The sequence below is a fragment of the Mastomys coucha genome, unplaced genomic scaffold (assembly GCF_008632895.1).
Source record: "Mastomys coucha isolate ucsf_1 unplaced genomic scaffold, UCSF_Mcou_1 pScaffold21, whole genome shotgun sequence".
Classification (NCBI taxonomy): domain Eukaryota; kingdom Metazoa; phylum Chordata; class Mammalia; order Rodentia; family Muridae; genus Mastomys; species Mastomys coucha.
The window spans coordinates 37,056,023-37,071,971 of record NW_022196904.1 but is presented as its reverse complement, the minus strand read 5'-3'; the positions used below and the strand labels follow the sequence as shown (position 1 = coordinate 37,071,971).

At 48.4% G+C, this 15,949-nt stretch overlaps 2 protein-coding genes across 8 annotated transcripts in view; one reads left to right on the top strand and one right to left on the bottom strand.

Annotated features, from left to right (window-relative positions):
• The first annotated feature begins 1,591 nt into the window (after positions 1–1,591).
• Ppp1r15a (protein phosphatase 1 regulatory subunit 15A) lies at positions 1,592–4,804 on the top strand. Its single transcript, XM_031386620.1, has 3 exons — positions 1,592–1,989; positions 2,588–3,965; positions 4,386–4,804. Exons 2-3 carry the CDS (start codon positions 2,592–2,594, stop codon positions 4,734–4,736), a joined length of 1,725 nt encoding a protein of 574 aa, XP_031242480.1. The 5' UTR covers positions 1,592–1,989; positions 2,588–2,591; the 3' UTR covers positions 4,737–4,804.
• Positions 4,165–15,949, bottom strand: part of Tulp2 (TUB like protein 2) — a 37,207-nt gene continuing 25,422 nt past the window's right edge. The window contains exons 1-14 of one of the 7 annotated variants that reach the window (XM_031386612.1): positions 13,681–13,783; positions 13,257–13,289; positions 12,793–12,844; positions 11,773–11,911; positions 10,788–10,925; positions 10,482–10,649; positions 9,372–9,577; positions 8,417–8,734; positions 7,500–7,612; positions 6,691–6,805; positions 6,503–6,601; positions 5,704–5,875; positions 5,374–5,499; positions 4,165–4,235 (exon numbers count right to left, since the gene is read on the bottom strand). In XM_031386612.1, coding sequence (XP_031242472.1) covers positions 4,180–4,235; positions 5,374–5,499; positions 5,704–5,875; positions 6,503–6,601; positions 6,691–6,805; positions 7,500–7,612; positions 8,417–8,734; positions 9,372–9,577; positions 10,482–10,649; positions 10,788–10,925; positions 11,773–11,911; positions 12,793–12,844; positions 13,257–13,289; positions 13,681–13,715 — 1,770 coding nt within the window. In that variant the 5' untranslated portion in view covers positions 13,716–13,783 and the 3' untranslated portion in view covers positions 4,165–4,179. Of the gene's footprint in view, positions 4,236–5,118; positions 5,283–5,339; positions 5,500–5,703; positions 5,876–6,502; positions 6,602–6,690; positions 6,806–7,499; positions 7,613–8,416; positions 8,735–9,371; positions 9,578–10,481; positions 10,650–10,787; positions 10,926–11,223; positions 11,351–11,772; positions 11,912–12,792; positions 12,845–13,256; positions 13,290–13,680; positions 13,784–15,949 lie in introns of those variants that run through there. The other 6 variants (XM_031386613.1, XM_031386615.1, XM_031386614.1 and 3 more) reach the window with 6 other exon arrangements.

The window sequence follows — 15,949 nt, the reverse complement described above, 5'->3', positions numbered from 1 at the left end:
GTAGAAGGCTCCAAGGAGGCAGGCCTAGGGCGGGGTTGCTGCTCCCTGAAGGCAGGCCGAGGGTGGGGTCGCTGCTCCATGGAGGCAGGCCTAGGGCGGGGTCGCTGCTTCTTGGTACACAGGAGAATTGCCCAAAGTGTGGGTCCCAGACAGTGTGGACATACTGTAAGACCCTATTCAAAAGAGACAGACTGGGCAGGCACAGTGGCACATGCCTTTAATCTCAGCACTCAGGAGGAAGTGGTAGGTGATTTCTGAGTTCCAGACCCTGGACTACAGAGTGTTTTCCTGTACAGTCAGGGCTACACAGACAAACTCTGTCTGAAAACAAGACAAACCAGATAGACACACCCAAAACAACTAAGAGACACCAGAAAGATGGGTCAGGGCCTTAGCATTTACTACTCTTTGCAGAGGAACCAAATTTAGTTCCCAGAATGCTTCAGGTGGAGCTTCACAACCATCTTAAACTCCAGTTCCACAAGATCAGATGTCATCTTCAGGCCTCTGTGTACAGCATACAGACACAACACACTTACACGCATGCACACACATATACAGAGAGAGAGACAGAGAAGAGAAAAAACACTCACATAAAATACCTAAGAAGAATCTTGGTTTTTTTTGCGGGGGGGGGGGGGGGTGGATCTTGACAGGGTTTCTCTGTGTAGTCTGGGCTGTCCTGGAACTCACTCTGTAGACCAGACTGGCCTCAAACTCAGAAATCCACCTGCCTCTGCCTCCACCACTACCCAGCTAAAATCTTGGTTTTTGTCTTCCTGGCACTGCCTTACCACCACCACCACCACCACCCCCCCGCAGTGTTCTTAATCTCTCCAGCCTGTGGTGAATGCCTTTAATCCCAGAATCAGGAGGCAGAGGCAATCAGATCTCTGTGAGCTCAAGGCCAGCCTAGTCTACAAAGTGAGTTCCAGGGCAGCCAGAACTAGTCTTGGAAAAACAAAACAAGGGCTGGAGAGATGGCTCAATGGTTAAGAACACTGGCAGCTCTTCCAGAGGTCCTGAGTTCAATTCTCAGTAACCACAAGGTGGCTCACAACCATCTAAAATGGGATCTGATGCCCTGTTCTAGCATGTAGGTATAAATGCAGACAGAGCACTCCTACACTTAAAAAAAAATACATAAATAAAATTTAAAAACATTGGGTGTTTTGTCTTTAATAAAAATCCACTGCTAGCAGGGGCATGGTGGTGCACACCTTTAATCCCATCACTTGGAAGGCAGACTCAGGCGGATCATATGAGTTTGAAGCCAGTCTGGTCTATACAGAGTGAGTTCAAGACAGCCAGGGATACTTAGAAAAATCCTGTTTCGGATCCCACCCCCTAAAAAAAAATCATTCCTGCTTGGAGAAAAAAAGTCGGAAGTAGTGGTGTACGCCCTGAATGCTAGCACTCTGGAGACAGTAGCAGGAGGATTACTGAGATGGAGACCAGTCCCTGCCTCTCAGATAAATTAAGAAAATAAGAGAGAAATGGAAAAGGGGACGGCATGCGACTGCCTGATAAGGTTCGCGCGCGCTTGCTCAGAAGTTATGCGAGATTGACGGCTCTCTTAATTTGACCCAACGACACGCCTGGGAAGCCGCCGTGACCTCACGAGGCCCAGAATCTCCGCGAGAAGTTTCAGGATTGTTTTCCTCTTTCCACCTTTAGCCAGGGACTTCCGAAACCCCGCCTCTCTAGTGATGTCAGCATGGCACTGCGTCGGAGTATAAAAGCCGCGGTGACGTTGTTGGCGCAGATTGACTCAGTGCGCAGCTTGTGGAAGATTACATGCGAGACCCCGCGCGACCCCGCATCCCTTTGCCGGGACAACCTTTGCTACAGCCTGTGAGACATCGCGTCCCCGAGCCCCACGCCTGAGGGCGACATGAACCCGCTGACTTTGCTAGAAGTCCGGACCTACGACCGCTTTTGGCAACGCGAACCCGAGCTTCAGCCCCCGGGGTGACGTGCAGCCCGCCGGTGAGTGGGGGGTGGGGCAGCCTTTGAAGGGCTGGCGAGGAGGCTAGAGAGAGTTGTGGGAGCTGAGGGGGCAGGCTGGGAAGGATCCCAGGTTTGGGGAAAGGGCACTGAAGCCCAGGGTCTTTTACTTGGTCTGAGAGGAGAGCCCAGGTCTACACTATACGTTTAAAGGGAAGGGGGCCTGGATGCTACAACGGCAGTATCTGTATAGAGCCCAGGACCCCAGGAGTAGCAGCCTGGGTCTGCGAGGTAGGCAGGAGGAGGTTTTAGGGACAAGAACACAAGTTTGAGGAAAGAAAGGTCATTATTAAAAAGTCAGACCCTTACAGGTCTGAGAAGGACTGGCCAGGAACTGTGACTGGTGCTCCGTAAAGGGTTTTAAGAGTGTGGGGTCTTGGTTCTAAGGATGTAGAACTTGGGTGTTGAGAGTGAGAGAGAAGGACCAAGTGGCAGAGTTGGGTGTGAGCAATGTTATTAGGAATTTGAGGCAGGGATTCACGTGTTGCTGGTGTGACTCTTTGTTACCATGACTCAGTGCTATGACCCGATATTGTTTCCCAGAACGACTTCTAAACAAAATTCCCCCTTTCTAACCTAGACACATGGCCCCAAACCCAAGACCCCAGCATATTCTGCACTGGAGGGACGCCCACTCATTCTACCTCCTATCCCCACTGATGGGCTTCCTCGGTCGGGCCTGGAGCCGCCTGAGGGGCTCCGAAGTCTCAAAGACCTGGCTGGCACAAACAGTAACAGGAGCAGATCCAATAGAGGCTGCCACTCTGCTGGCACCTCCCCCTGTCTCTGGGAACCACCTCCCTCACGGGGAGGCTGAAGAAAGTGGAACTCCTGAACAGCAAGAAGCAGCCCTTCCTGAAACTTGGGGACTTTCAAATGTTGATGAGTATAATGCACAGCCAGGACAAGATGACCTTAGAAAGCAGGAAATGGAACACACAGCTGGCATGCCCACACTCCAGCATCCTCGCCTGCAAGGGGCTGATAAGAGGCTTGGGGAGGTGGTGGCTAGAGAAGAGGGAGTGACTGAGCCTGCTTATCCCACATCACACTGGGAGGGTGGTCCAGCTGAGGATGACGAGGATGGAGAAATTGTGAAGGTTTACCAAGCCTCTGCTGCTTCCATAGCTCCAGGATACAAACCAAGCGCTTCTGTGCCTTGCTCGGGGGAGGCAGAACATCGAGCCACGGAGGAGAAAGGAACGGAAAATCAGGCTGACCCCTCCAACTCTCCTCCTTCAGGCTCCCACTCCAGAGAGAGGCCTGACCAGGAGGGAGAAGCCAAGCTAGAGCCACAAGGGCCAGGGCAGGGTCACTCTTGTCAGAATGCAGAGGCTGACGACGACGACGAAGGACCTGAGACTTCTGTATGTGCTGGGAGTGCCTTCCTGAAGGCCTGGGTGTATCGGCCAGGAGAGGACTCTGAGGACGACAACAGTGATTTGGATTCAGCTGAGGAAGACACAGCTCAGACCTGTGCTACCCCCCATACAAGTGCCTTCCTGAAGGCCTGGGTGTATCGGCCAGGAGAGGACTCTGAGGACGACAACAGTGATTTGGATTCAACTGAGGAAGACACAGCTCAGACCTGTGCTACCCCCAATACAAGTGCCTTCCTGAAGGCCTGGGTGTATCGGCCAGGAGAGGACACAGAAGATGACACAGAAGAGGAAGAAGACAGTGAGAATGTGACCCCAGGTGACTCACAAACAGCTGACTCAAGCCAGAGCCCCTGCCTTCAGCCCCAGCATTGTCTCCCAGAAGAGAAGACCAAGGGACCTGGGGAAGGAGAGCCCTCTTTCTTCCAGGTGGCCTTCTATTTACCTGGAGAGAAGCCAGCATCAATTTGGGCCGCTCCCAAGCTGCCCCTTCGACTGCAGAGGAGGCTCAGATTGTTCAAAGCCCCCAAAACCCTCCCAAGGGATCAGGAACCTGAGGTTCCCCAAAAGCCTAGAAAGGTGAGTGTTAGGAGACTTAAGATTCTAAGCTGGCTTACTTTGTGGCTCAGGAATTTATAGTGCTGGGATTACAATAGGATTCCACACTGCCCTTTTTCCTTTTATAATTTATTCAAAGGGCCCAGATTCTGAGTTAGGAGGTGGAGGGATCTGGGACCTGAAAATCCCTAAGGAAGTGTGCTGGAGGTGGAGACTCCAGGGAACCCATGTGTTGCTACTTCTTGCATAGGAACTCTGCTGGGAAGGCTGTGTTCACTCTCTTGCAATCGCCTGTAAGAGTCAGGGAGAATTAGTAGTTGTGGCTCATGTGGCCATGGATATCTGTGTCTTGAGTGAGTCAGGGAGCCAAGTAGGTGACTGTTCAAATACCAAGCATTTTTGCAGGATAGATTTTTATTTCTTGCCTCCATCTGTCTCCAGGTGCACTTCTCTGAGAAAGTCACAGTCCATTTCCTTACTGTCTGGGCAGGACCAGCCCAGGCTGCCCGTCGAGGTCCCTGGGAGCAGTTTGCACGAGATCGAAGCCGCTTTGCTCGACGCATTGCTCAGGCAGAGGAGAAGCTGGGTCCCTACCTTACCCCTGCTTTCAGGTCCACAGCATGGGCACGCCTTAGAAACCCACTCCTTCCTCTGGCCTCTACATCTCTTCCACTGCCGGAGCTTTGCTCTTCCTCTGAGGCTATGCCCTTGAGCGAAGATGTGACCACACCCCCTCCCCTTCCCTGTGAAATCCCTCCTCCCAGCCTGTACTTGGCTGGGAGGCGAGGTTAAGCCTGAGTGGTTTCCTGTTATTTATTTATTTATTTTAATAAGAAATAAAGCCTTTTGATTTGTAGCAATAAGCTCTAAGTGTGTTATTGGTACCTTCAAGGGAGGCTAGAAATGAGTTGTGTCCAAACTGATGAAGACCAACCTGATCTACATAGTGAGACCCTCTTAAAACAGAGTCCTTTGTAAGGGATGTAAGGTGCCACAAGCAGTCTCAGCACTGGGAAGCTGAGGCAGGAGATTAGCTTGAGTTCCAAGACAAGCATAACATTTGAGGCTGTCTCAAAAAAATAGAAGGGAACAAGGAAGGGTGTTAAAATACAAGCAAGGTACAACGACGACACATATGAAAATGTTATAACGGAGCCCATTATTTTGTACACTAACTAAAAAAATTAGTCAAAAGGTTTATTGTTAAAAGACAAGGCCAGGCACAAAGGTGCCTGCTTTGTCATCCCAGTACTTCAGAGGTGGAAGCAGGAGGATCGGATGTTCAAGGCAAGCCTCAGCTATACATAGTTGTTGGAGACCAGACTGAGTGTCAAAAAACTAAAAAAGAAAGGAGGAGGCATGGCGTGAAGCTTTCTCCAAATGCACAGAACAGAGTTGGTGAGGGATGGTATTTTATTCAGTTACTCACAGGCCAGTTTCCCATCGAAACTGGATAAGCAGATGGCGAAGGCTTGGAGCGGGCAAAGAGGATATCGGAAATCCATCGTGAATATGTTTGGGGCCACACGGCCAAACTGGAGCACCAGGTGGTCCGCTGAGGAGCAAACCAGGAACTAGTCAAATTCCTTTTTGTTGCCAAACCGCTGTACCCTTACCAAGCTAGGAGACGCAAGGAGCCCAATAAACTACATCTCCCAAGAGGCCTTGCGACGGCGAGGCACCCACCCTGCATAGTTATACTTGAGTGCCCGCTTCCGCCCCCATCCCCAATCTTTCTTCGGATTTGCTAGCAGCTCACGTTCATCCGGGTGCACTATCTGGAAGTTCTTGACCGAAGCTCGAGTGACGCGACCGTGAAAATTGAGTACGTATGCGCCGCTTTCATCGCTCCACGATGGGGCCTTGTTCTGCAGTAGGAGCAGCCCGTGTCCAGCGCCCTTCTGTACACGACTCAATATCGAATCCTGATCCTTGAAGATACAGTAGGGGGCATCGTTTGTTAGCCCACCAGAAGCCCGACTTTTAGTCCAGATGCATATATTTATTATTTGTTTTGGCTTTTTTTTGTTTGTTTGTTTGTTTGAGAATCAGTGTCTCTAGATTGCCATGTTTACTTTTTGTTTCTTGCGACAGGATTTTTTTTCTGTGCAGACCTGTGTCTTGGAACTCACTCTATAGACCAGGCTAACTTCGAACTCACAGAGATCGGCCTTCCTCACCAGCCTCCCAAATCCTGGGTTTTTTTTTTTTTTTTCTTTTTAAAGACAAAGTCTCACTTTATAACCCTGGCTGGCCTGAAACTTGATATTTAGACCGGGCTAGCCTCAAACTTAAGAGGTCGGCCTTTCCTCTCCAGCTAGGGAATAACACATGCTTTGTTAATCACTAAGCCAGTGATTTTGTTAGTCACTTCAGCCCTAGACCCAGAATTTTTGAATCTCAGGAAGTTTCTGAGATGGATCTCTGGCAAAGCCATTCAAGATTCACACATGACCTGCAAACCGTTGCCCCACCTCAAGATCTGTGATGGAATTCTCTCTTAGCATTGAGATTTCCAACTTTTAAAAACTCACATTTAAAAAAAAAAAACTCCTCACATTTTGTGGCTGGATTTTCATCCTCTGCTTCCGGCTGTCCATTCCTGGAAGGATCACAGTCATTTTCCGAGGCCCCCTGAATCCCAAGACATTGGTCTCCTGGGAAGATGAGATTATGCTGCAGTTGGCCTGGTTCATATGCTTTCCTACCTATTGGCACCCCCTTTTCTGCCCGCCAGAATGCTTACATAGCATACAACCCCCAGCTCCTCTCTGATCCGGGCACTGTCTGGAACCCAGTAGTTCCGCTCAGGGTTTACCCCATTATCGAAGATGGTGAATTTCGTGCCCAGGATATTGGATCTACAACAGGAGGGTGGTGGATAGAGTAATAATGATTATTTTTTTTAATAAAGATTTTATTTTATGTATGTGAGTATACCATCACTGTCCTCAAACACACCAGAAGAGGGCATCAAATTCCATTGCTGTGGTTGTGAGCCACCATGTGGCTGCTGGGAATTGAACTCAGGACCTCTGGAAGAACAGCCAGTGCTCTTAACCACTGAGCTATCTCTCTAGCGCCCCCACCACCACCAAAACCCGGTGATTTAAGCGCTTTCCCAAACCCATCCTCAAAAAAAAAAAAAAAAAAAAAAAGGACAGTCCCAGCTCCCTGTTTCTTGGGTGAGTTATCCTAGCCCACATTGACTCTTAAGAACCCTCTTCCACCTAGAAGGTAAAAACTCACCACACACTCTGGCCCTCTTTCCCCACAGGGACTGAGGGGTTCCAGGCCCTGCCTATCGAAAAAAAGATCTATACATCTTAAATGTTAGTCTGTATTCATGGCATCCAACTCTTTCATCGCTATCCTTCCCAACTGTGGAAATACAGCCTGCAGAGCTACAAAACCCATCAGGTTTTAGTACAGGTGCTGTGTTGTGGTTTGAGGCCTGTTGGGAAATGTAGTCTCTTTGCTTGTCTTTCTCCTGGCTTCCCACCTGTTGCCTCACCTCCTACTCGGAGCACCACAGACCAAGAAGGCTTTACCTACCTAACTTTGCCCACAAAGTTGTTCCCGTTGCGAGACATGTCTTTGGGATCCAGGGAGATGAGGTAATTTGAAGTTTTGCTTCTTTTCCTTTTCCGCCCAGCCAGAAGGAAGTGCTGCAGATCAAAGGAACAGGCTTCAGGATTGATTTCCGACACCTGTCTAGAACCAGGGTCCTGAACACAGTTCTAAACATACAGGAAAGGCTTTTTCTGAAGGAGATGGAGCCCACACTGGGAAGGAGACTGGTCACACAGAGAGGGGCATGGCTTAGCTATAGAATGGAACCCTTGGAGGAGCCTGGATTATACCTGGATTGGATGGGGCTTGACTGCCATGGAGACTCATGGAAGGCCAAAGGGACCTATATACCCCAAGGGGGAGGGAGGTGTGACAGATATAGTCTAACTCTGGAATGGATAAAGGTAGGCTATAGAGTGGGGAGGACCTAAGCCACAACGTTTTAAAAGTTTGAAGTTCCAAAGTGGGCAGGGCTTGGAGCTGACTAGTCCTAACTGTGCCACAGTCCAGAAAAATTGTTTCAAAGGTCTCATGGTGGTGCCCTGGCTGACCTGGAACTCCATATTTAGAGAAGGCTGACTTCCAACTCAAAGATCTGCCTTCCTTTGTGTAACTAGTGTGGTGGGATCAAAGGCGTGCACCACCTCCCTCTGGCTGCCCTTGTATTTTTTTGAAACAGGATGTCATGTTAGTTCAGGAGGCTGGCCTTGAACTCCTTTAGAGCCAAGGCTGACCTCTCCTGATCCTCCTCTGCCAATATTTCTTAAGTATTAGGATTGTCTTTGGATAGCACCACATTTGGCTCCAGAAACCTTTAACCTTGTCCTAAAAAGAGATATGTTCCTACAATTTGGGGTTTGTTTCTCTTATCTGTCCCCTCCAGTGTGAGGCCTACCCACCCCCAAAGGGCTGGAGCGTACTGCTACACCATCCTCTGCCTCCAGGTAGAGGTAGTATGAAGGGAACATCCCCTTGTCCATGCCATGCTTGTTTCTGACGATGCGGCACTGCACCATGTGGTCTCGGGGTGCAGGGAGCAACACATATGCCTCCATGTCCTCCCCGAGCCGAGGGCCTGGAGTGCGAGGCAGGGGGCAGGTCATGTTCCAGGCATTGTGGTTGCTGGTGTCACCATCGCCTTGCAAAACGTTGGATGCCACTGGGGCATTGTTTGTCTCTGTAGACTCTGTGACCTCTTTCTTCTCCGGGTCTTCATCCTAATTCAAGTGGAAATCAAAAGCTGAGAATCAGGCTTGGCCTTGCGGGCTGATTGGCTATTCCAGCTCAGGGATGACCTTTGAAGACCCAAGGCTTCTTGTTAGTTGAGCCCGTCAGCTAACCCACACAACCTAGTTGGCACATCTGTTGACTGGTCAAGCTTGCAACCTCATCAACTATCGGCTCCACAGATCCATAGGATAATCTGTGTAAGACCATCCATCTAGAACATACAAACATATGCTTGGCAAAACATGAGATGAGATTGTTGGGGCATTGCTAAGCAGAAGCAACTCTGGCCTAGGAGCCTATAACGGGGCTTAGGTGTTGCTCAGTGGTAAGAACACTTGCCTAGCAACCGTGACGTCAGTCATATTGACTACAAAATAAGCCTTCCAAATCATGCCCTGTAGTCTCTATGAGTCAGTATCTGAGACCAAGGGGTGGGTATATATATATATATATTAGGAGAGAGTGTCTCCTTATGTAGCCCAGATTGGCCTTGAACTCCAGTCCCTCTGTCAGCCTCCTGACTGCTAGGAATACTAGCCAGTGCTGCAGGCTCTAGCCTTGCTTGTGGCTACCTCACTCAAAATGCCCTGCAGACAGGGCTGCAGGTTCTTAGTACCACCCTACCCCAATGCCAGAGGCTGTTTCTGTATTTGGGGCTGTGTTTTCTTCCATCTTGCAGGATGCCAAGTCTTCATGAACTTGATCAGAGTTCATGGTAGGGTCTGGGTCTGGTTCTGGGTCTGGTTTTGGGTCTGGTTCTGGGTCTGGGCTGGGTGTCTTGTCTTCAACTCCGGCATCCGAGGATTCAACCTCTTCCTCTTCACTGATCCCTAAGGGGTAGAAGCAGCTACAGGTCAGGACATTTGGGTCCTGGTTAGGAGAGGATCATTGTCAGCTAGATAAGACAGGAACTCTTAGTTCTCAGCTGTCTTACCAGTCTCTCCGTGACCACAGTCTCTGCCCTTCACACATACATGGAATCCACAAGGATGAAGACCTACCTCCTGATCTCCCTGAGAGCCCATAGGGCGAGACCAGAGTCAGAGTCTCACTGTGTAGCCCTGGCTGGCTGAAACTAGATTTGTAGACGAGGCTTGCCTTGAACTGGGCGATCACCTGCCTTTGCCTCCCCAGTGCTGGGATTAAAGGGACTAAGGGTGTCACACCTCCTGCCCCCTCCAAAAGGAAAAAAAAAAAAAAGCAAGCTTTTGAAAAACAAATGTGTAGAGGGGCTAGAGAAAGAGATTAATGGTCAAGGGCACATATTACTCTTATAGAGAACCTGAACTTGGTTCCATGCGCTCAAATCTGATGGCTCACAAAAGCCTTTAACTCCAGCTCCAGTGGGTCTCAATTCTTCTTTTGGCCTCTGTGGGAACTGCATTCATAAACACACACACATAATAGCTAAAAAGAATTATAATAATCTGAATGTGGTGCAATGGTGGTTAATCCCAGCATGCAAGGAAGCAGAGGCCAGTGGTCTCTGTGAATTCAAGATGTGCCAGGGCTACATAGAGAGAAGACCCTTTCCTTCCCTAAATTAATTAAAAGAAATACATTTGATGCGCTGATGTTTTTACATCTGAATCCACTATAATAGACTAGACACCCTGACAGATGAAATATGAGACCCAGGTGTCATGATGTCCCATATAAACCTGTTGCCAAGTCAAGGATGACAACCTGCCATGTGAACCAGGGGCCAAATTTTATTCCATTTTCCCAAATTACCAGGTCCTGGGGAGGCTAACCAGCCCCTGCGTCGGTTTGCCAGATGCGTCTTGGGAGGTCGGGAGATGACGGGAATGTCTTCCATGGTCACTTCCTCTACATCTGAATCCGAGCTGTCTGGGAGCCAGCATATATGGCGGACCGTGGGGCCGTTGCCCCGAGTGTATACTGGACAAAGAAAAGTTTTACACTTAGGATCCTCTGGTGCAAGGGGCTCAGGATCTGACTCCGGTGTCAGGGGGAGGGGAGTGTGCAATCCTGAACCTCTAAGGGGACATATTCTAAATACCAATGGCCCAAGGTTACCTGCTCCTCGGGGTGACAGTAGAGGGGCCCGCTCACCACTCCCATCTCCGACATAGCTCATGGTGACAAGGGCACTGTGCGCCCCTGAGGGCAGATGTGCCTGTGGTACGTTCTCCTGGAGGAAAGGGCTCCCAACACCTGGGAGCAAGTACAGAGAGGCCCATTTGAAAAGAATCTATAGAGTAAGGCAGAGAGATTGCCCCAAATCCTGCTTAACAAGTTCCAGGATAACCTGTGCTAGCACGACATGCATCACACCCCACTCCTCACCCAAGCTAAAAACTCAGTGATAAGCTACTCGTACTGCCTGGGTGTCAGCAGAGGTTTGATCCTTATTATTACAGAAAGAAAACAATATGAAATCCCTGCTTTACTGGAAGGACTTTCACCTCTGGGTAGTCCCAGTTCCCTCAGACTCTAGTAAGTTCTGACAAACCTAGTCACTGGAATCTCTTAGGTTTGGCCCTCTAGTTCCTCTGTGCTCTGCCTGAGTATTACCACAGGACCAGATAATCCCAGTGACTCCTAAGAAACCCATAACCCAATCAATCTTCTGCAGCAGGAGCCACAAGACCCCACCTCTGTTCCCTCATAAAGCCCCACACTCAAGTAAGCCACGCCCCTATGCTCTAACTTATGCTCCTCCAACCCCCATGATGCGTTAGGGCCCTGCCCGAACGAACACCTAATAAACTCCAGCCCTTACCAATTCCTGATCCTAAGCTCCACCCCTATGAATCCATAGGCTCTGCCCTGATACCTTATGGGCCTGACCCTCAGCCCCATCCCTATCCTTCAAGGAAACTCTCTTAGAGGTTCTCCATCACTGATGCCACTGGGGACACTAACTGACATCTGATAGGCCAGTCTCTCCCACAGCCAGCACCTTCCACCAAGTTCCCTCCCTAGGGCTCACTAAGTTCCACCCCTCTAGTGTTCACTAGGCCTTGCCCTCAAGCTCCCCTAAACCCCATGTCCTCCAGACCAAGGCCCCAGCTGCTGTCACTCTGGAAGCGCTCCTCCCCACGCCTTGGTCGCCGGTGCCTCAGGGAAGCATCAGGATTGGCCTGAACCATGAGGGGCTCCTGGCGTTTCCTGCGCTGCTTCTTCTCAAATAGCTGTCGCTGCAGAAGCAAGAAGGAGTGTGTAGTGGGGACCCAAACTAGACATAGACGGGTGAGGTTGGCCTGGGAGAGTCCAGGTACCCTTCCTCCAAAGGGGTCCTAGGTATCTAGTCCCTGTCAGATCTGACCTACTTCCACCTCCTCCTCCAAAACCTCTAGAACTTTTATTCCTTAAAAATTTTCCTCAGGCTGGGCAGTGGTGGCGCACGCCTTTAATCCCGGCACTTGGGAGGCAGAGGCAGGAGGATCTCTGAGTTCGAGGCCAGCCTGGTCTACAGAGTGAGTTCCAGGACAGCCAGGGCTACACAGAGAAACCCTATCTCAAAAAACAAAAAAACAAAAACAAAAACAAATTTCCTCAGGCATCCTGGCAGAGGCATGAGGGTTGCAATTTCCAGACTCACAACTTAGTGAGTTCCCTGTTCCAAAATACAAAGGTGGGTATAAAGGCTACAGAGTGAGGCCATCTCAGAAAATGACTAATTAGCCCTGAGAGATGGTTAGGGGGGTAAATGTGTGTGCCGTCCCATCAAGCATAATGACCTGAGTTTGAGTCCTAATGTTGTCACAGGAAAGAGCCTTACCCTGCAAGTTGTCTCCACAAACATGCCACGGGGTTTGTGTACCCTACCTCAAAGGAATGTTATTTAAAACCCAAAATAAACAAAATAAACAGGAAGGCTCACTCCAGCACCCAAGCTGCAAATTTGAGACCAGCCAGGGCCAAGCAGCAAGATCCTGTCTCAAAATAAAGCTAAATTCCTATTTACTCATTTCCTAATAAGAGAACCAGAAGTTCAGAAAATGAACATGGGGTTGGGGGCTCTGAAAAATCTTCTGGAAAGGTTAAGAAAACAGAAGCCTGGGATTCCAGGCCATACCTGTTGTTCCAGCTTCTGCAGCCTCACACCAGAGAATTCATCCTCCAAGGTCCTGAGAGAAACACAAGCTAGTAGCCAAAACTAGCAAGGACAGCTAGTCTGCTCAAGAGGTCCTCCCCTTGACCAGTTTGGGTTCTGAGCACCTGTGATGTCACAGTAGGCTCAGGACCTGAACTTTGTAGGTCAGTTATCTGCTCTTTCTTCCAGGGCCCCCCATTTGAGGACTCAGACACACCAGATTTTTGCTATCACAGGAGACTCAGAGGTCCTGAGAGCCTTCCTCTCTTAGACCTAAGCATTTCCACCTATATCTATTTCAGAAGGATGTAAGAATCCAGGGCCCCCTAACCCCAACCCCAATGGTGGTGAGCCTGAAGACGGAGCCCAAAGCTGAGCATATCCCTATGGTGCGTGTCTAAGTTCTTTCTTTCCCAACCCACTGCCCATTAGGTTTCCCCACTCACTCTTTCTTCCACTGTTCATTCTCCTGAGACTTTCTAGAAGATTAGGAAGGCATAATCAAGATCTAGATCCCACATCTCAAAAGAGACCACCCTCTAATACTGGACCTTGGCCTTCATTGGCCTTAGCAACCCAAATCCCACCTCCCTGCGAGTTGGTAGCTTGTGTTGAGCTTTAAGCACTACTGGGAGCACAAAAATCCAGTTCTCTACCAAATAACTTAAGGCTTGTCCTGCTTCTGAGTTTCATTCAGGACTAGAGGCTTAGGGCCACAAATCCCAAACCCTCAGAATTGACCTATCTGCAATCTCAGAAGTGTCCACCCTCCCTGGAGACAGTTTGGTGATCTCACTGCCTAGCAGTAAAGCTGGAACTCTAAACTTATCTGGACTTTTTCTCAGAGAGGGGATTCCCACAGGTACTTGCCCATTTCTTGGCCCGCTTGGCCCCTCACGGTCCATGTCCAACAGAGTAATGTCCCCAGGCCGCTGGGGCAGGCGGATCCCTTGTTCTGGGGATTCCGAATTGGAACTGAGAGTCAACATTCCTTAAAGGAACTGACGAGTATCTACCTAGCTGTATAGCTCTATATAGAGAGTATTTAAGGAATGAATAAGCTCAATGCCCAGTGGCAATGCCTGTAATTCCTGCACTTGGGAGGTAGGGACGAGTGCAGGAAGGTTAGAGCTTGGAATCTATAAAAGCATTTCAGAAAAGAAAGAAAGAAATTATATATTTAAAAAAAAGGCTGGGAGTAGGGGCTGGTGAGATGGCTCAGTGAGTAAGAGCACTGACTGCTCTTCCCAACGTCATGCGTTCAAATCCCAGCAACCACATGGTGGCTCACAACCACACATAATGAGATCTGATGCCCTCTTCTGGTATGTCTAAGGACAGCTACAGTGTACTTATAATAAATACATAATAAATAAATCTTAAAAAAAAAAAGGCTGGGAGTCTTGGTATTTATTCTTTTTTCTTTTAAGATTTATTTATTTATTATATGTAAGTACACTGTAGCTGTCTTCAGATACCAGAAGAGGGCATCAGTTCTCATTACAGATGGTTGTGAGCCACCATGTGGTTGCTGGGATTTGAACTCGGGACTTTCGGAAGAGCAGTCAGTGCTCTTAACCACTGAGCCATCTCTCCAGCCCCTACTCTTTTTTTTTCTTTTTTTTTTGTAGTTTAATGTATTTTAATAACAAACTTACAAGAACAGCACAGAAGACAGGCAACATATAGTGAATGGATGGATTCTACAGTACGATAAAAATGCTACCAATACCATTTAGTTGCCTTCAATACAAATTTTTTTTAAAAAATCCAGGGGACTGGAGAGATGGCTCAGCAGTTAAGAGCACTGACTGCTTTTCCAGAGGTCATGAGTTCAAATCCTTGCAACCACATGGTGGCTCACAACCATCTGTAATGAGATCTGATGCCCTCTTCTGAAGTGTCTGAAGACAGCTACAGTGTACTTACATATAATAAATAAATCTTTAAAAAAAATTCAATGCCGACATTGTCCAGAAAAATTTAATTTGTCCAGGTTTATTTATAATTGTTATAAAGTTGAAGTGTTGAAATGTGTTCACTGAAATATTTTGCTTGCATTTTATGCTTTTTATCTTGCATTTATTTTTAAAATTCACACACACACATGAAAGTCGAGAACTAACCGGGGAGTGTGGTGGCACACGCCTTTAATCTCGGCACTTGGGTGGCAAAGGCAGGCAGATTTCTGAGTTTAAGGCCAGCTTGGTCTACAGAGTGAGTTCCAGGACAGCCAGGGCTACACAGAGAAACCCTGTCTCAGAAAGAAAAAAAAGAAAAGAAAAGAAAAGAAAAGAAAGAAAAAGAAACTGAAGAACTGCCAATATGCTCCTTCCAGCATTTGGAGTGAGAAATTGCTCAGGACTTCAAAACAGACCTGAGCTTCCAGAGTGCGCGTATTGGTGCTTTGTAGGAGCCCTATCTGGTTGGTCTTTTTGAAAACACCAGTCTGTGTGCTATCCATTCCAAACGTGTAACAATTATGCCAAAAGATATCCAGCTAGCACCCTGCATACTCGGAGAACATGCTTAAGAGTCCACTATGGGGGGGGGAGGACACTTCATTTTAAAAAAAAAAAAATTTTTTTTTCCTGTCATCAGTATTTTGAATGTTAGATATCTTTTCCATGGAACCAAAAGATACCAAAGTAAGGGGCTGGAGAGATGGCTCAGCCATCTCTAAAATACTCTAAAGTAAAAATCAATACTCTAAAGTATTGATTGCTCTGCTAGCAGTCCTGAATTCAGTTTCCAGCAGCCACATAGTGGCCACGACTGCCTGTAATGGGATGTGATGCTCTCTTTTGGTGTGTCTGAAGACAGCTATTGTGTACTAGTATGTGTAAAATAAATAAATACATTTTTTTGTTATTTTTTTTTCGAGACAGGGTTTCTCTGTGTAGCCTTAGCTATCCTGGAACTCACTCTGTAGACTAGGCTGGCCTCGAACTCAGAACTCAGAAATCTGCCTGCCTCTGCCTCCCAAGTGCTGGGATTAAAAGATGTGTTCCACCGCCGGGCGGTGGTGGCGCATACCTTTAATCCCAGCACTTTGGGAGGCAGAGGTAGGCAAACTTCTGAGTTCAAGGCCAGCCTGGTCTACAGAGTGAGTTCCAGGACAGCCAGGGCTACACAGAGA